At 43.5% G+C, this 19821-nt stretch overlaps 1 protein-coding gene across 3 annotated transcripts in view; it reads left to right on the top strand.

Moving 5' to 3' along the window:
- Positions 1 to 19821, top strand: part of Gli3 (GLI family zinc finger 3) — a 277128-nt gene that overhangs the window by 78737 nt on the left and 178570 nt on the right. For 2 of the 3 annotated variants that reach the window (XM_013521254.1, XM_013521255.1), the window contains exon 3: positions 11992 to 12234. In XM_013521254.1, coding sequence (XP_013376708.1) covers positions 11992 to 12234 — 243 coding nt within the window. Of the gene's footprint in view, positions 1 to 8076; positions 8147 to 11991; positions 12235 to 19821 lie in introns of those variants that run through there. The other variant, XM_013521256.1, reaches the window with a different exon arrangement.

Below are 19821 nucleotides of genomic sequence, written 5' to 3' on the forward strand. Positions count from 1 at the left end.
CATCTCGTGGCAATAGAAAGCAAGCTTGCAGGGAGCTCACATTTTAGAGCAAAGCTACTCCCATAATAGTCCATTCACCCAGCACTCCAAGAAATGATTCATCCATTCATGAGGACAGAAGCCTCCTGATACAATTGCCTACCGGAAGTCCTACCTCTCAGCATTACTGTGCTGGAAGCTGAGTTTCTACCATGCAGACTTTTGGGAAACACACTGACACCAGAGCAAATGACTTTAAACATTTTGCTTAACCCTTGTTAAGCCTCAAGACTTTTACCTGAGTAAGTCAGGCCCTGTGAGAACTGAGGAGGATTCATACATCTGGAGCACTTAGAGCACCTGGCTTTAAGTAAGTGCTTAAAAATGTGAGCAAATCAGGGTTTCTAATGCATTTTTCCCTTTTATAGCTTTCAGGATGGCATGGTGAAGGCTGAGTTCATATGTTTGCCAGGAGAAACATTAGAACATTTGTGCAATTGGTTTGAAAGACATTTGTGTATGGATATGGAAGATTACAATGGTAATTTTTTATTTTGTGTATGTGTTGCTGGAGGCTGAACTTAGGGCCATTGCACTGAACTATATCTCCAGTCCTCTGTAAAAAGTTTTTATTTTGAGATAGTCTTGCTGAGTCACAAAATGCCCAGACTGGGTTTGAACTTGCAGTCCTCTTACCTCAGGCCCCCCAGAGTGCTGGGATTACAATTGTACTCCATCATGCCCATGTGATAATTTTAAATAACCTACTATATTGAATTCTCCATACAGCCTTATATCAATGTCAGATAGTATTAATATGTGTAAAACTATTGTTTCTTAACTCTATCCTGTAGATTTAAGAGGTAGAATACATAATTTAAAGCAAGATTTCAGTATAGGAACTTACGGGAGAAGTTTTCAATTTGTGTGTACTTAGTTTGGACTTCTTTAGAGAATTATAATAAAGGACACACTTAAAATAGAATTAAAATTAAAAGTCAAGCGAATTAACCCTTTCTGTACTCTAGAAAGATTGGGAAGTACAAAAACATAAGGAAAGAAGTAATCCATAGAAATATTTTCACATTATTTTGGAACATTTCCTTAATTTTTTTAACATAAGAACTTAGTTCAGAAATTTCAGAAAGGAGTCTGTATTTTTTTCTGTCTCTTTCTTCCTTTCTCCAAAAGCTTGAGTACTTAAAGATGTTTAGAGGATTAGTAGCTTCATGGTGGGTGAGTGGATGGTCAAATCTAATCTTAGCTTTGCTCTTTTCTAGTTGTGATTTTGTGGACAGTTACGTCTCAGGTTTTGTGCCTGTATAATTAGGATTATAATACTAACTCCATTGGATTGTGTCCCAAGGTGCTTACAATAGTAGCTGGCAGTAAGTTAAGTTCTCTGTAATGAGTATGTCTCTTACTTTCCTATGTTCATTAAGATCAACAAAACAACACAGGTATTTACAGTCATAATATTCTCTGTATAAGCTACTGGACATTTATTTTAACTTATTTTCCTTATTATAAATAAGACTGTGAGGAATATCCCTCAACATAAATCATTGCCTTTGCTATCTTTCCTTAATATGTATCCTAGAAATCCAGTTGCTCAACACACCCGACCAGTTACGGAACTATTTATACTTTTAATACTGTGTGAAAGTCACCCTCTCCCTATATCCTAAGACTCAATATTATTTCTTTTACAATTTTATTGTAATGTTCCCAGTTGTTCTCTGGTTGCAGGTGCTCTACCTAATGTGTGTATTTTCCTTGAGGGCAGGGCTGGCGGATTGCAGCTGGCCTCTGGTTGGACCACATCCAGCCTGCTATCCATTCATTATTATTATTATTACTAAAATAAATTTTATTTCATGTATTAAAGATATATAACAGAATATTATAAAATCCATACAGATGGTAAAAAGTTAATGCCGTGAACCAAATTCACATATCCATGATCTCACATAGTTGCCAATTCTATTAGTCACTTTCCCATTGCTAGGACAGAATACCCCCGAGAGCCACAGTTTAAAGGAAGAGAAGTGTATTTTGGCGTACAGCTTCTGGAGGATTCAGCCCATGGTTGGCTGTAGTCAAGGCAGAAATGGCATGGCAAAAGGGCACGGTGGAGGAAAGCTGCTCAACTCATGACACCAGAAAACAGAGAGAAGGGAGGGACTAGAGACAAAAATACACCCATCCAGATATCCTGGTGACCACTTCCAACCAAGCCCTACCTCCCAACAGCAAAATTACCTACTGAATCCAGTGAGTGAATCCACTGATGAATACAGTGTCCCCATGATCCGATCACCTTCCAAAGCCCCACCCTGAATACATGAGACTTTGTGGGGGGACATTCTAGATCTAAACCATAACACGAGTTTTTTTTATTTTTCTGGCAGGAGCAACTGGCATCTGCTAAACGGTCCCACGTACAGTATAGCTTCATAAATGTGGTCCATTTATAGCAGATCTCTAGATTTATTCATCCCGCATACCTGCCACCCCGTTATTGTATAGTACAGGAGCTAAGAATTGTTCTTAGCATTTAAAATGTGACATGTGAAGATTACATGATATCCAAATTTCAGTGTTCATAAAGTTTTATTGGAACACAGCCATGCTTATTGGCGTCCATCTTGTCTCTGGCTCCTCTCACCCCACACGGGCAGAGGTGATTGATTGTGAGATTTGCAGACCTATGCTTTAAGGCCATGACCAAAATTCAAGTCAAATGTATTTTATATTTCTTGGCACTGAGAAGGGAGATCTGATAGCCAAGTATTTAAGTGTAGGTTTTGGTCTGATTGCCTGGGCTCCAAGTTCCACCCCAGTCCCAGCTGCGGGACCTGGCTAAGTTACTTTCCTTGTGGTCTGGATAACTGAGATAATGACAGTGCCTTACTGTAAGGTACGCTGAAGATTAGGACAGGTGAGGCACTTTTCTCCATTTCGTTAGGTGCACATTGCTGTCACTAATTGGTACATGCTTAATAGATTTTAGTTGGCAGGCTTTTGAAAATGATTGCCAGGAAGAATGAATGGCTTGAAATTATTTGTATTTTAGAATGATAAATGAATTTGATCTCCAATTTTTTTCCTTAATTGTTTTTATTGCTACTTATCTGAAATAAATTACATTCCCCTTGGCTTCAGGACATTAAGTTCTCCGAGGGTTGCTGGAGAATTGGAACAAAGGTCTGCTTGCAAGTCTCACCGTGGGGGTTGCTGTTGTCACTGTCCCTAGCCTGTGACTCTCCTGCCAGAGCTGGTCTGGGGACTGACCCTAGCAGAGGAGAGCTGCTGTGGTGGCAGAGCCTCCTGCCTTGGCTGTGACCATGAGATTAGGTTTGGTGGCCTTTCCCCTTCCTTCAGAGGTAGGGTCTGAGTCATTACCTCTACTACCTGAGAGTTTGCTAAAGTTGCATACTTTATGGCTAAGTAGGAGCTGGTTGCCTAGGGAAAATGGTAAAGAATCAAAAAGTAGTCTTTGCATTTGGATTTCTCAAATGCACATTTCGTAGCCCAGGTCACAATGGACAATAGCTAGAGGGGCTCTCCATGGCCGAAACTTGAGCCAGGCAGCACCTGGCCTTTTCCCAGCAGCTGATCAGCAGAGGCGAATCCTGCTTACTGTCCCTTAGGGTGTCATGGGGACCTCCAGCTCATTTGAGTACAATAACGGTATTATCTTGGTATTTAAATGTACTCTTCAGGAGGGTCTGATTTCTGCAATGGACTCAGCACGGTCTGTAAAATTTTATTAAAAATATAACGCCATATGCTCCGGCTCTCTCATTAAGTGGTCATCTAAAGACAAAAACATGCAACATAAACACACCAGCTGAAACCAGTTAAGTGTGTGTTCATTTCTGCAATTAAAAAAACAATGGTGGGAAGGTTCAGAAATGGGAGGCAAGAGGATGTGAACCTGGGAACCATCTCTGAACAAGCTATAGGTAAGAGCTGCTACCTATAGAGGCTTCCGGCCTTTAAGGAAAGCCAGGCTGTAAGTCCTGTTGCCACTCAGGGACTGAGCTTGAACTCCAGAGTGAGAGGATCCTGCCTATCTGAGGGTACAGCTGGCCGGGAGGCAACAACTAGGACTCCTTGGCCTTGCGAACAAGCTTTTCATTGTTCCCATTAAACGGTAGGCTGTGGATCTCATTATGGAGTCTTAACTGCTCAGGCCTCTGTGTGCAAAGTCAGGAGAGACGCTGCAGTTCTTTGCTTAAGAAAGGTGTAAACTAGGCGGGCCTGGGGGCCTGCACCTGGAAGCTAAGGCAGAAGGAGGGGAAGATCCAGCCAGGCCTGGGAAATTTAACTACTAAACAAGGGTCTGTGTCAAAATAAATAAATAAAAATGCTAGGGATGTAGCTCAGTGTGAAGACCCTGGGTTCAACCCCTAGAACTTTAAACAAAACAATACAGCCCCTCCCAAACCCCATTAAAACAAACAAAACAAAACAAAAATGATCTAAAAATAGGCCTAAACTGAGTTCTCAAAGAATTCTCTGAACCTAAGTGTTTAGAACACTGCTTCTCTCCAGTAGCCATAAATATGCTCTTAGGAAGATGGGACAGTTTTTGACCTCCTGAGAATTTCTTGCACACCGTATAAGCGGTAGCTAGCAACTCCTAGCAGGCGAGTAGAAGTTTGTGACAGTGTAGAATTCCTAATCCAAGCAAGTCTCCTGGAAAATAAGGAAAAGCTCCCCTTTCCTTTTCAAGGGGAGTGCCTGGGGCACTGTGTTTGTATTTTTCTTTCTCCTGGCCCCACAGATGGATGGGGCTTACCTGGCCTCTGCGGCCCGTCAAGAACTTGAAGATAGGTTAGTACCCTTGGGTTTGTACTTGGACTTACTGGGTGAGTACAGGGTATACGAGGTGGAGTGTCCCTGGATCTGGTCACCAGCCCTCAGGACCATTCTCCCAAGGTCAGGTGTGGTTTAGATCTCTGCCTGGGGTTCAGGAGCCTGAGGGAAATGAATGGTAACTGCAGGCCATGGTAAGCTTGAGGAGGCCTCGGGCAAGCTGGGTGTGTTATCTGCGCATCTTTTCCAAGAGGTGGGAACTGAGGGCACTGCTTGCCATCAAAGCTCTGTGCTGCAGTAGAGTAACTGCCTTTTCAGAGTTTGTATTTGAATTTATCTGTATGCTCATCTTGCTCCCCCTGCCTGCTCCCTTCCATCCCAGGGACCTCTTTTCAAGTTATGTAGAACTCCGTGAGCTAAGCAGTCTGGCTGTGAGCTGGGACTCTAGTCTTGGGTTGAGCAGAAACCTGCTCTGAACAAATCATTCTCAGATTTGCTGTGAAAAAATCATTCTCAGAAAGACCACTGAGGTGTTGGTCAGTCTAAACCAGGTTTTGCTCTTTGGCAAACAGAGGGCTGGAACTGCTGAAACAATGAAGTCACTCCTGTGTCTCTGGGGGAGGACATTTTCCACTTTCTCCCTTTGCACCCCGCGGTACCCATCCTGGTCATGAAAGTGGAAGAGGGGGAGTTCCCATCCCCTTGGAAGGAGGGCTGTCAATTGCATTTCTCCCAAGCTTCCCACTCTTGGGCAGCCGTCTCAAGTTGCAGGCCTGGCCACAAGGTTTAAAGGTTGCAGACAAAGCCAGTGTTCCCTCTTGATCCATCTGGGCCCTCCCTCTGCTATCCGTCATTGTCAATGGGAGATGTATGTGTGGCTGCGCAAGGGCAGCGTCTGACCCCAAGGGGACTGGCAGCGCTCATAGGGAAGGCATTGTTTGCTTAGACTCTTTGGAAGCCAAACTCCAAGCATTCCAGGAGCAACCCCCCCACCCCCCTGCAGGCATGACTGCAGTCCAGGTGGAGAGAGGGAATATTCTGCCCGGAAGGGCCACAGTTGCTTTATTCCCCCTGCCCAGCATAATTCTGCCCTGCTTTACGCACTCAGCCTTTTCTCGCTTCAGTTTCTGATCTTCCTCTGGTCAGAGTCATAGCGGGATTCTGAAACAGGGGAGGCAAGGACTTGGATTACCTTGGTTTTTATTCAGAGAGCATAAAAATGTAAATAACCACGGAAATAAAAGCTGATAAGATGCAGTAAATGCATAACAGGGAAGATTCGAAATAATGCCCTTTGCGTACACGGTGAGGCGGTTGCCCAGGAGGAAGGCAGAAAAGGATGCTTGGAGTCCCGTGTGTGACAGGACGGGGCTGGAGCTCCTGAAGCACAGAAAACTCCACTACCACACAAAAACCACTGCTGAGCCTCCGGGTGTGGGGACTGGACAGACCAGCAGCGCAGAGGAAGGCCCGAGTGCATCCCCACTCCTGGGGGAAAAGCATGGTACTGGTGCCTTTGTGCCACGCTGGCCCAGTCTCACCATAAATTTGTAATGGGCCCTGCTCTGTGTTTCTGAGAAGCGAGATTAGATTAACAGAATCTTAACGGGTGAGCATCTGAGTTTTGAAAATTTCTATACATGAAGAGGAACTAACTCCCTTTTATTGGTGGTAGTAGTGGTGGTGGACATCCAGGTATTATTGCAAAAAAACCCACCTAGCACCAGACCTCTTGTTTAACAGGGTTGGAATTTTTGCATCACTTACCCACCTGGGACACTGACTTGCTACCTGGAACTGGGGCCTGATACCTTGTCCTGCCACCATCTCTTGGAAGCTGTGAGAATCAAACGAGATGATGTTCACGGTGGTGGTAAAAGACTATTTATTAAAGAAGGGCAAGGTGTTTGCTGGCAAAGAGTCAGCGCTAGGCGTGTGCGTATTTATTGAGCCTAAGCCTGTGTTTTAGTTCATTTCAAGGTGACTTTTATTTTATCATTTGATACCAAAATTACAAGGCTTCATAAACTCACACCTTAAGCATGGAAATACTGTTTTCTTGTTAAAATCCCATTTACCTCGAAAGCCAAGCATCCACTCTTTTTCTTCCTCTCCCCTTAACATTTTGTTTCCTCCTCTCCACCCCTCCTCCTGCCTTCCTTTTTTGGCTCAGTGCAATCTGAGTACCACTTTTCTGGGAAAGCCTGATATTCTGACTTCAGTTTTGTAATTTAATGATGGAGAATTTCCTTAGTAAACCAAATTTAGAGTCCTAGAATGCTTATCTTATATCCAGACCTTGAACATAAAAGGCATTTTCTACCCGCAATTGTTCATTTAATGAGCAATTGCAGAGTGCAGGCCGGTTGAGGGATTGAGCTATATGCACTATTATTGCAAGAAGTATTCCGAAATACCAGAAATAGGACGTAAGCTCTGATCAGGGAGACTACGAGCACAATTACCTTCTTTTCAAATCCTTCTGTGACACTGCGGGAGGAAAAAGGACTTTGAAACTTGAAAGGAAAGAGCTTGCTTTCAACCTCAAAAGCTAGGAGGAAGGGCTCTGAAATTTGCTCAGAATTCCCAATTCACCATTAGCCTGTTTCTTCCTTTAGCCTCAAGGCATTCTCTGCTTTTTGAAAAGATGTTAAGAAATTCAGTCACAATAGAGAGCCTAGTTTTGAACATGTTTCACTCGGTCCATTGAGGTCTGGGCTCCAGCCTTTGTGTGGGGTGAATTGAGCTGAGAGGGTAGCTGGTTGGAGAGAGCCGAATGAGGAGTCGCTGTGCAGTCGCAAATTCTGGCAAAGAAAAAAAGCTCACCCCTTCCTTTATTTTACAATATGCATTCCTGTACAATCCTGCTAGTGGCAATACGAGGAGCTGAGCCTGTCCCTAAGTCAATACGGAGTACTTGGTTTATAGCAACTCTTGTGAAGTTTGTCTTGTAATTGAAGCTGCTGTTGACCTTGCTTGGGGACCATTTGTAAAACCGTTTATTTAGCATAAACTGAAATAATAAACCCTCCTTCTCCGGGCCGATTGTGATAGGGTGACATTAGTTTGATTTAATGATTAGCCGCCTGACCCTTCTGCTGGAGAGAGCTGCTTGAATAGCGAGAGTTCACTCCGAAGCACTCGCAAAGAATACTAATGAGCTTGTTAAATTTAGCATGGCTCCAACCACTTTTAATTCCTCTAATGGGAGCCTGGGAGGAGAGGGAGAGGGAGAGGCAGAGAGTGGCCAAGAGAATATTCCTAGAGGGTCTGCACAGCTGGAGAAAGCTCCCCAAGAGAAGTTTGCAGAAAGTAGCTAGCCAGAGCTCTCGGGCACTGAGTTGTAAGTATGATTTGCTCTCTTACCCTCCGTGGCTTTCAGGTCTGGGGCAAGAGGGGAGTAATGGTATTAAAACAGGATTGTAGCGGGGGTGGGGGGCATCAGCAGAACATCAGTGTTAAGGGAAAGGATGGCAAGCACGTGTACTATGAGCTCCCCATCAGCCCGTTTATTTAAGTGACGGGGGGTGAGATGGAGTGAGGGCAGAGAGAGAGGACGGGGGGGAAGGGAAGAGAGAAGGAGCAGTGGAGGTGGGGGGAGGGGGGGGTGTCCCTACTTAGCGATGCCCGGCAGAATCTGGTTTTTACATTCGAAAAATTGTCTGAAACTTTTCACTGAAATCCCGTGCAAAAAAGAACGTGCCTCCTCCTCTGAAATGACAAACTGCACAGGAGGTTAGAAGCCAACATTCAGGAGTATATGTGTGAGTCTTGCTTCGTGCAGTAGGATCACTTTGTCCAGACATTTATGATCAACATCCTAAGCACTGTCTGCAATGAAGCGGCGTTTGATTTTTCTGAGTTGCTGACACGGAGGGTGCCTGAGTCCTTGACTGTTGCTTTTGGATGAGTTTAGAAAATCTAGGGCAGCTTCTAAAATGGGATGCTTTTGGGGGCAGGAGTTTGTTGCCTTGCACTCGAACGAGGATATACATAAAAAAAAAGGAGGTAAAAAAGTGGGATTGTGGTGATGGTATTACAAGTCCATTTTTTTCCTGAAAGTGTTTCGTGAATTGCACGTTTCGGTTTGACCTCTGGGTTTGCAGCTGTTAAGCAGAGAGAAGCTCGAACAGTTGCTCAGTGTTTGGCTGTTAAAGTGCATTGGCAGATGCTCTCGGAGCAGTGGGCTGTTTGCTTACATTTTTGCAGCCGACTTCTGCTTGTTGCCATGGTGGACATTATGTTTCTGTCAATAATTTGGCCTGGCGTACCCTGTCTGCACTGACTCTCAAACTTTATTGAACAGCTTGGCTCAGCTGAACAAGATGAGACAGCTTTGGTCTTTTTGGCTTGCTGCAGTGGTTGCTGGGTTCATAAGAGCAGGCAGGAATATAGCTTGCAAAGTTTCTCTATCCCCAAACGCACAGTGCTTTCAAGACTGGTAGCTGTTTGTATTCAGAAGCATGTGTACTGTCAGGTTTTTATCTGTGAGTGCATCAAAAGCAACTCTGCACGAGGTAAACTTCATGAAATGTTTGTGTGCTGGAATTTTCTTTCTTTTTTTTTGGCAGGGGGATACTGGGAAGAAATACAGCACTAACTACTGTAAAATGTACTGGTGAATGTTTCTACATCTAAAAATATTCTCACTTGCATTTAGTTTTACTAAAGGAAGAACTTATTTTCTGTATTCAGTATTTGAACTTTGGTTACTTCTTGTTATAACTTTCATATTCGCACATGTTGGGGTAACTCTCATGGAAAGCATCATGTAGCTGACAGGCTACATTTCCACACGATTCTCCCGTCTGCTGGTTCCTTCTCCCTGGAGGTTGGCGGAAAGGCTGTCTGATCAGACTATACTGATTATTCAATTATTGGTGAAGTTGGATTCAAATATTCATCATAGAGGTACTTCATTTTAAAGAAACTTGAGTTTATTATAGGGATATAGTTTTAAGGGAAGAAAAGTTCATTTCTTCTAGGAAGATGAAATCAAGGAAATCCTGTTTTAAACCTGCAACAGATTAGTAGAACTCAGTTCTTCATCTCTCCCAGAGAATGCTAATTATGCATCAGAGCGCCTCCCCCACTCTTCCCCACCGGGAAGGGTTTCCTAGTTCCTAAATGAAGGTCCATTCTACAGAATGTGCACCCCTGCTAGAAGTTCACTTCAGGTTGGAATTTAAAACAAAGATTTTATACAGAGTGCAAATTAGTGGAAAATATGACTTGGTACATGTGTAGGTTATAGAAATTTTTATAAAACCGATGTAAGTTTTAGTGTTTCTGACACCCTTTTGGGTTTATATAACTGCAGAGCCTTGTTCCTGTGGTTTGCAGTCTCACTGCTAACGAAGTACAAGGGCGTACTAGTGTCCAAATGTGTTAGTCAGAAGGGAAAATAAAAATGTAGGGATTTTTTTGCAGTTCGTTTTAAAATTAACAAAAGCATGATTTGAATTGCTTTTGGAAAGATTAATGTGGAAATGTGGGGTTATGCCAATTTTTGTGTTTTTTTAGTTGTTGCTTGATAGATTAAACTTGTAATGGATACCTTAATTACAAGGTTTTGGGTGAGGATCTGCACAAAACAATACTAAAATAATATTTCACAGTTACCTTGTAGCAGTCAGCAAATTCAGTGTAAAGACCAAAGCATACCTCATTGTCTGTTCTGCTTTGCAAGTCATTTGCTAGGCTAAAACAATTTATTGCTTATTTTTCAAGTCCTGCACATGGGCAGAGAGACTGAAGCTGCTACTGGCTTTAGGTAGTTCAAATCCTTAGTCAACACAAAATCGTATTTGTTATTTTTAGCCTGTATTTTTATGGGCTGGCTGTGTGTGTCAGAGGTCTCCTTTCTTCTGAATTTGAAACAAGCTGTGAAACTACTAAGCCAGTTTTCTTGGTTTTGGGAGGCTTTTAGCGGGTCATCTCTGCTTTGTTGGTTACCTTGAAGATAAGATTATAACCTGGGATAAGAGATGTTCAAACTGTGTCCATCTAAACTGGACAACAATACAGTTTTTTTTTTTTTTTTAATTTTGTGGTAAAGAATGTGAAGCCATTTTGAAGAAGTAGATGTCTAAGTGATACCTAGACATCGTAGTGTCCGTCCGAAGAAGTAGATGTCTAAGTGATACCTAGACATCGTAGTGTCCGTCAGCACGTACTGCCTGAGCACAGCCTGTTGATTAAATATGGATCTTGCTAGGAAGTGCAGAGTTGAGAGTGTGTTTGTGACTAGAGCAGATGAATTGGGCCACATGCCCTGCTTTACCTATTAGGATTGGTTTAATTGTAGGGATTGGTCGCATTTGTAGAGAGCTCTAGTGGATAGACAGGAAGTTCTTACAGATCAAAGGGAGCAGAAATATTAGGGAACTGGAGACCGACTCTGCATGGAGTTTCGTCCATATGTTTCTTACCTGTTTGGAGAAATGTGTAGACAGGTACCAGCATCACTGGAGCCTTCCTTCCCCTTACAGTGTCCATGCCTGGGCTACCAGTCTCACTCCCTTTTTCTGCTGGTGTCCTGAGTGAGCAGAAGGAGGAAGTGTCTCCCGGGAGGTTCTGTAGGTTTGCACCACTGGTGGCATCTTTTTATCCCTTGACTCCAATGGGTTTTCAGTTTTATTTCTGCCTCTGCTGTTAAATTTCTTGGTGGGTTATAAATCTGACTACCACAAAAAAAGCCTTGGAAACTTTTGGCTCACTTTCTAATAGGTCATGATAGGGAGCCTGGCCCTTCTCTGGGGAGCAAGGGCCAGGCACCCCTAGAGCCACCAACTGGACTCTTCTCATCATCCTGGAGACTCTGTTTCCTCAGGGTGGACAAAGAGCAACTGGGCACCCGTGGACTGAGGCTGGAGAAACTTTAGCCCTACGTGGGACCTGTGGGATACTGGCATCTCCATGTGGACAGCTTCCTTGACAGAGTCAGGCACAAGCCTGAAAATGGTTTGTCCACCTTCGTCCCTCCTTGTATATTCTGCACCCTCATTCGTAGGCAGTTTTGTCTTACAGATATCCTATTAGAGGTGTGTAGCATGCACAGCTGCCAGGAAGGGGAAAGAGGCTTCTCTTTTGGAGCAGGAAAAGAGGGAGACTGAACTGATGACTGCTTTTTTTTTGATTGCTCCTTACTGTGGCTTCTAGAATCTTTCATTCTCCTTCTTTCCTTAGAGGATGAAAGTCCTGGACAGATCTATCACCGAGAGAGAAGAAACGCAATCACAATGCAGCCACAGAGTGTGCAGGGGCTCAGCAAAATCAGCGAGGAGCCTTCGACGTCCAGCGACGAGAGGGCCTCTCTGATCAAGAAGGAGGTCCATGGGTCCCTTCCACATCTGGCCGAGCCCTCAGTTCCTTACCGCGGGACCGTGTTTGCCATGGACCCCAGGAACGGTTACATGGAGCCTCACTACCGTAAGTGCTTCCTCCCTGTGGGCATTTTCTCAAGAGCCATGGGGCAGGCCGTGAGGTTGTGCGTGTGTGTGTGTGTGTGTGTGTGTGTGTGTGTGTATACACACAGGTGCATGTGCATATATGTGCTCTGTGAATTACTGACCTTGTATAACTTGTAAAAACGCTGAACTTTCCACTCTTTTCCTACTTCTACTCCTTGTCTGTTTCTCTTCTTAGAGCGAGGCATTGTCTTTACCTGCCTAAGCCATTTCAGAGCTTTTCCAGAAAGCTAGTCCACTCCTGGCAAATGCACATGGGCTTTTCCTGAGAACCGGAACCAGAGTGGCTTTGTGTAAGGAAATACTGCGGAGAAAAATTGGTTGGTGGGGGACGTTATTAAAGCAAGCTGCATTAGAAGTCTTTAATTACAACTGTTTTCATTTTTAATGATTTTCGGTTTAATGATTTTTGCTATTCCTGTGTTTAATGGTTTGTTCAAGCAGACTCTTCCAGCAAGTTGGTGTGAAATTTATTAACGCGGAAGATTTGTTTTCTGACCCACACCTTTTTTCCTCTCACCAGAGATGTTGGAAGCTCCTTTCCCAGCCCTAACAAAGTTTAAAAAATTGATCAGGACTCTTGAGTACCAGTATACAGTGGTTTTCTCCAAAGAAAGGATGCAAAGAAAAATACATAAAAGTTCAGCTTATTTCTGGCCTGTTTCTAGTTTTTTTTAAAAAAATACATTTTGGTGGTGGAATAATGAAGTTCATATTGAGGTGCCAAAGCACACAGCTCTTAATTACAGATTTATCACCTTGCCAGGGTTCCGACTTGCCATTTAACCTTTTTGGCTCCAATTCCAGATGATCCATTGAGCTCTAGAGAGGGGGACTGGTTTGTGTTTCCCTTTTTCCACATCATTCAGAAATTTTAGTGTTTTAAGGCAAAAGGTCATTAGCCAGATGACTGATTAGTGAGGACAGCTGATTAGTGCATTTTTTTTTTTTTTTCTCAAGAAAAGTGCCCAGGATAAAAGCTAATTTCATCCCTTCATTAGTTGGCTTGCAGCGAAGGGGAATGCGCACCCACCAGATCAAAGGGCCTGGCAGCAACCTTAAGTCTCAGCGACTGCCTCTTTCCCCTACCAGATTATATTGTTGGGAAAAAAAAAATGGGAGATACGTTATGTTTTAAGTGGCAACGTTGTTTTTTAAAGAAGCGGTCAGAAGTGTGGAAGCAAAGGTCTGTGGCTTCTTCTGAGGTTTTAAAAAAAGGCTACTGCTTCTCTACTTGAAAAGTGCTTATCATTCTTATGATTGCAGAGGTGGTTTCTATAGACACAGAAATACGGAGGCGACATCCGGGTCATGGACGCTTCCTTTCTTTATTTAAGCTTTTTGTTTTGTTGTGCTGTGTTGCGTTGTTTTTCTTTTCTGTTAGGAATGAAGATATTTAAAATAGTATTGGTTGGCTTTTTCTCTGGGCACGTTCTGAAATCTTCCAGTGTATTTTTATTTGTGAGCCTCCTTTAGAATCAGGGCTTCCCACCTCCCTCCTACCTGTATTTATGTACCCTGCGAGCACATTTACTTTTCTCTTTTTAATAAAGTTGAGCTGCTTGCCCACAAGCTCTCTGTATTGTTTCTGCCCTTCTGTGTGAACACAAACTTTTCTCATCGCATACTGATGTTTTGTTTTCTTTTCCAGATGCCCACTAATTAGTGAGGTATTTAATTAGTCAGGACAGCTGATGAGCACACCTCTTTTGGCTGCAGGTAGCGGGCAGGGAACCGTTAAAGTTCTCTGTGCGAACAATTGGCAGCTTGATGTTGCTTCATTTGTTTTAACGGTTTCTGGCACAGGCCTCCACTGGTCACTGGAGGGGTTGGCTCTTTCTCCACCTGGAATATCCTCCTCTCTCAGGGGTCTGTTGGGACTCACTTCCTAGGCCTCTAGTGGAATATCAACTAACACTAGGGACTGGAGAGCTCATAGTAGGATATGAATTCATTCATTTCTTTCTTTCTTTATTTTGGTCTTTTTGAGACAGGGTCTCACTATGCAGTGCGGGCCGGCCTTGAGCTCACTTTGTAGCCCAGGCTGGTCTCGAACTCGCAGCAATCCTCCTGTCTCAGCTTCCCCAGTGCTGGGATTACAGTGTGCACCACCACGCCTGGCTGAATTCATTTATTGTACCTCAGTTTTGAGGGCACAGCACCCTTAAATTGTAGTACTTCGTTTTCCCCTATATATTGTTCAAATCAGTATTAAAATTATGTGATAATTTATAAACAAGGTAAGTCATCTGCAACCAAATGGCAAGTGTGATTTTGACCTACTGTCTCAATGTACATCCTAAATTAACCGAAATAGAGTGGATCATTATGTGGATAATAGGAACAGGGAATCCTGCACATTATAGATTGGCTCAGGATGCAGGGAATTTGGATCCAAGTTCCAGTTTTTTACTTACTACCTATGTGACCTTGACCAAGTGTTCTGACCGCTCTAAGAATCATTTCCTGTCCCTTGAATAAGGGTCCATGGCATTCTTGTGTGATTTGGGACAGTGCCAATGAAGTCTGCAGTAAAATCTCTGACACATAGTGAGAAGCTCAGAATTATTAAGGTAGCTTTTACTCTTCGCTCACTACCATCACCAGGTGGTTAGTTTGGTCTCTAAACCAAGTGATTTCTGAGTGTTGCAGCGACGTTTGGTTCATTGTAGCCTGGTTTTTGTAGGCTCCCTGAAACAGTGCCTCCACAAACGCAGATTAGCAAACAAGTGGATTAGACACCTGAGGAAAAGACTTGAAATTGTTAGAATTCTGCCCCCTGACTTTTCTAGAGATAACCCTTTCTCACTGCACTTCAGTAGACCGATTATGATTGTTTTCTAGTTTGTAAGGAAAAACAACACAGAGCTTTTGAATGTGCTTGAGAAGTCTTGCATTTTAAATGCTTAGCAGAAAGTGTTTTATGTACAAATACAAACTTAATAGATGCAGAAAAACGAAAGGTGCAGTAGTACTTATTCATACGAAATGATGTAAAGATAGCTAAAGCGAAGCCTTTAGATTCGGATAGGACATGATTTGACCATTTTTAGAGGTTATAACCTCTACAAAGGGTTACTGGACTTCTGTTGGGATCACTGTCATTTTTTTTTAGGTACTTGGTGATGAAATCTACTTACCGCCTAAGGATTTAATTAGCCAAGCAAAGCTAATGACGGATGTGGGCTGAAGGTGATCAATTTCCTCAGAATTTTTTTGTATGGGTGTATTTGAAAAGTACCCTCTGTTTACAAGTTATAAAATTCTGGTCAGATTTGTCCTGGTCTGCAGGACTGACCACAGCCCATGTGCACTGCAGACCTTCGGACTCTCAAGGTCGAGAAACATCCTAGTGGGCTGGTGATTTTCCCTCCAGCTGTTTGCCAGCTTAGTTAGAGAGAAGAGACTCCTCCAACCCTGTCCCCCTGGCTCCGGGAGCGCATGCAGTGATTCCTTCATTTCTCTGTGGTTGGAAAATGTAGACTTTTCAAAATGTTTAATTTGTGCTTCTATATATACTGACTTTGTATTTCTAAAGTGTGGGTAGGCTTCCTGTAAGACCGGAAAAGAGGAAAAAAAAAATCCCTCCCCCTTTTTTCTCCTTCAGAAGGACATCTGTAAGATTTTTATTGCACAAGATTCTATTATACTTGGGTATGCAATGTTGTATCTTCACAAGTTGTAGTTAGGCAGCAGTCAATGTATTTTAGGTTTTGTGGGTTTGATTTAAAAAAAAGAAAAAGAAGAAAACGGAGGAATAGCGGGCACTTCAAACATCCACCACATATGTTGGGAATAAAATCCTCGAAGGGGGTGCAGGCATGCTGTCTCACGCAGGGTCGCTGTGTGTGGATGGGCTGTATATCAAGGCAAGAAGGCAGAAGAGCCAGCAGCATGCATAGCTCAGACCTGGGGTGGTGCTGACAGTCTCTGGGCTGTAGGACCACTCGTACTTTATAATGCGGGAGACTGTAGGGGGCTGGATTTGGGGGTCGGATATGCTTCTCTTGCAGTCAGGAAGAGAGCCCTCATCTCCTGCCTAAATATTTCTCAGTAGAATTTTCTATACCTGCTCCATTTGTAGCCAGATATTTTAAACCACCATTACCCTCTGTTTTCAGTTACTGCTTGGCATTTTTTTATTGTTTTATAAACTTGCACAGGCAGGTGACATAATAGTTCAAGCATTTCTATACCCTGACCGACACTTAACTTTTATTCTTTTCCCTTTTACAGAAAACATGTGTTTTACTGTCTTCCCTCTTACTGTGAAGAGGTTAATTTTCAAACTGTCCCTACAGGGATCTTTGCGTGAAGTTTCTTGGATCCCCTGGTCCTGTCCTTCAAGGCCTCCGCTGGTTTGGGGGTGGGGGATAAAGAAAAAAAAAACATTACTAACTTTCCCCAAAGCCCAGGTTCCTTTTACAGTTTTATAGCTGTGTGAAGACTGTTTTTTGCCTCTGCCCCCAACTGCTCCCAAGCAGTAATTCCTCATGGAAAATGTGATTCATTCCTTCATGCAAATGCTTTGATTGAAAACACACTGCTGGTATTCTTCCTTATATTTCCCAGCTCAAATGACAGAACTATTAGTTGCTAATTAGCAAAACCTGAGGAATTCGCTGAAAGAAAAGAAACTGAATTTTTAATTGGCTTGCATTTATTTTCTGTAAAAAGCTGTTGTGCTAGGCCAACTTGCATTCCTGTGTACTGAAAAAAAATGCACATTTTTTTTCTCCTACCTGTCTGTCTTTGTATTAGGTGACTTTCCACACCCCTTAGAAATACAGCTTGTGAGTAAGTAGAAGAGGATGTGAATTTTACATATTTAATAGGTGCACCTGCTCACATTTCTGTTACCATCCCGGTGTCATCTTGAGACTGTGAGACACAAAAATGCCCACAAGGCACGAAGGAGGGGTTTGCTGTGGACCAAACTGCAAAGGCAGTGACAGTTCCCTGAGCACAGAGTTCCATCTCATTCCGACTGTCTGAAGTCTTTGGAGAAGCGCTGACGGGCCAAGCAGGAATTTTTTTTTTCCTTTGAATACTAGATTTTCTCTCTAGAAACTCTGATGTTGGGTCAGACTGTAGGCCTTTGCTAGGTATCATATTTTGCCAACTCTTAGTCTTGAATTGTAGGGAGAGCTGGGGTGGGGTGAGGAGGCTCACATAAGCCTCTGGACCTTTGCATAACTGTTATGTGTGAGTTTAAGAATAGTTCCCTGCTTTGGCTTGTCTTTGTCTTAAAAATTCAATACAATGACTTGGTTTTCTTTCATTAGCCCAGAGGTCATGTTTTAAGATAGAAACAAGCCGGGCATGGTGGCACATGCCTGTAGTCTCAGCACTCTTGGCAGCTGAGGCAGGAGGATTGCAAGTGGAAGCCTATCCTGGACAACTTAACAACTTACAGAGACCTTATCTCAAAATAAAAAATAAAAAAGGGCCGGGGGTGTAGCTCAATGCAGAGTGCCCCAGTCCAATCTCTAGTCCTAAGATAGAACAAAACACTAAAACTAGAAACAGAAAGAGTGATCTACTTATGTGGATCTTTAAAGAGTGCCCTTGCATGGAAACTTTGAATAAAGCAGTAGAAATGTACTGTTCATCCTTAGGGTTCAGATTTGAGCTCTTGCTAGTGCGTTTTGACTAGTCCCGTGCCCATTGGGATTTCGATTTTGTGTTTTTCAGTCTTGGGAGACCATGAATGAATCTGGGACCCACATGACTGGACAAACACAGAAATGTTTGGAAAAATCTCTGTTTATTTGTGAATTTGGGGGATAGAGTTATGAGAGGGGCCTGGGGGCTGCTTGAAGACCATCCCATTAAGGCAGAGAAAGTGAAGTTCAGGAGACCCTGTTTTCTAGGGAAGATCTTGTAGTCTGTTGACAGGCTGGTCCCGCCTTTTTCTTGGGTCTCCTGGCATCCATTCCCTTGTCCCTTTCTTGGGCAGACTTGGCTCCCTTCTGCCCAAGCCCATGTTTTCTGCTCACATAGCTGCCTTTCCTCTCCCTTGCCTTCATCTTTTCCCTCTTCTGTTTATTTTTTGTTTTGTTTTTATTTTTGATTTTTTGAGACACGGCCTTACTGTGTATTCCAGGCTGACCTGAAACTCACTATGTAGCCAAGGCTGACCTGAAACTCATGGCGATCCTCCTGCCTCAGGTGGGCACCACTACTCCCAGCTATCTTCTCCTTCTTCATGGCCTATTTAAAGTACCACCTTTAAAGATGCTTTCCCGCTCTGGGAGCTGAGGGGTCATGTATTTCCCAGGTAGATACACCGCTGGCTGCTGCTTCCCTGTGCTCTCCCTGTGTTGCTGCCAGGTCTCTTTTAGCGTGATGCCATTAGTACCAGGGCAGTGTTTGGACTTTCATGTCCTCCAGAATCCCTTGGGTCTGGTTTTGCAGGGAGGAGGCTCCCACCTGCTGCCATGCTGTTGAGCTGCCTGAGCATGCCCACACCAGAGATGACGTTCTAGGTGGTCTTCATCCGCAGCCTGCCCAGCACAGGCAGCTTTTGGACAATCATGAAGATGCTTCTGCGGTCCACTCGTACCAGGCATGGTTGAGAACTATGGTGTGTTTAAATCAAAATTCATTATAGTAAAGACACATTGCCATGAATCTCCCCCAAAGCACTACCTCCTCTCACTTAAAGCATACTTACCCTGTGGTTCTTGCTACTTTTTGAAGCAGTTGTGGAAGTCCCATTTCCTGGGTGTCTTTTTATCAGACGTAATTAAAAGATGATACTTTCTGCAGAAAGATCGGCTCATAAAAACGTAATGGTGTGTCCTCTTTGACCTCATTCACCAGATCTGGCACTGCATGGCTTCTGGCTCTTCCTCAAATTCAAAATGATCATGAAAGGGAAACTTTTTGAGTCGGTTCACGACACTGAGGCAGCCAGGACAGCATACCTAAAGACCCCGGCAATTAGTCACTGTGTGCCACCCAGTCCTTCCGGGTGTAGGCAAGATGCAAAGTGCAGTTGATACCGTTGTACATTTATGTATGGTGCATTTTTAAATCATCAAGACTATCTGCCTCCAGATACGCACTGCCTTTAAAGTTGTTGGGATTCTCCTGAGAGATGTACTGTCTATCCCTTTAGGATAAGTTGACAGTTTACTCATAGAAGTAGGTGAGGACCCTCCTGTGGGATTAGCATGAGTGAGGCACTTTCTTACCTGTGACTCCATCTAAAATGGAACAGAGAGGTATTTTTCTGGCAGCTAAGGTTTGTTTGCCCCTTTCTACATTTCCAGTGTTTATCTTATGTGCAATCACCTCCAGATGCCATGATTCTGGTGGCATCTTCCTAACTTGTTAGGGATCCTCTTAAGTGTGTGGTCCATGCTCAGGACCCATCATCAACAGCTCCCTTTAGGCTCACGAGGCCAGTTGAAAGATTCTGCGTAGCTGGGTGTGTTGTTGCACCCTTGTAATCTCAGGGTTGTGGGAGGCTGGGTGTGGGGGATGGGAATGGAGCTCAGTGTGATGCCCTGGGTTCAAGCTGCTAAAAAAAAAAAAAAAAAAA

The sequence above is a fragment of the Chinchilla lanigera genome, unplaced genomic scaffold, assembly GCF_000276665.1.
Source record: "Chinchilla lanigera isolate Chin_1 unplaced genomic scaffold, ChiLan1.0 scaffold00059, whole genome shotgun sequence".
NCBI classification, from domain to species: Eukaryota; Metazoa; Chordata; class Mammalia; order Rodentia; family Chinchillidae; genus Chinchilla; species Chinchilla lanigera.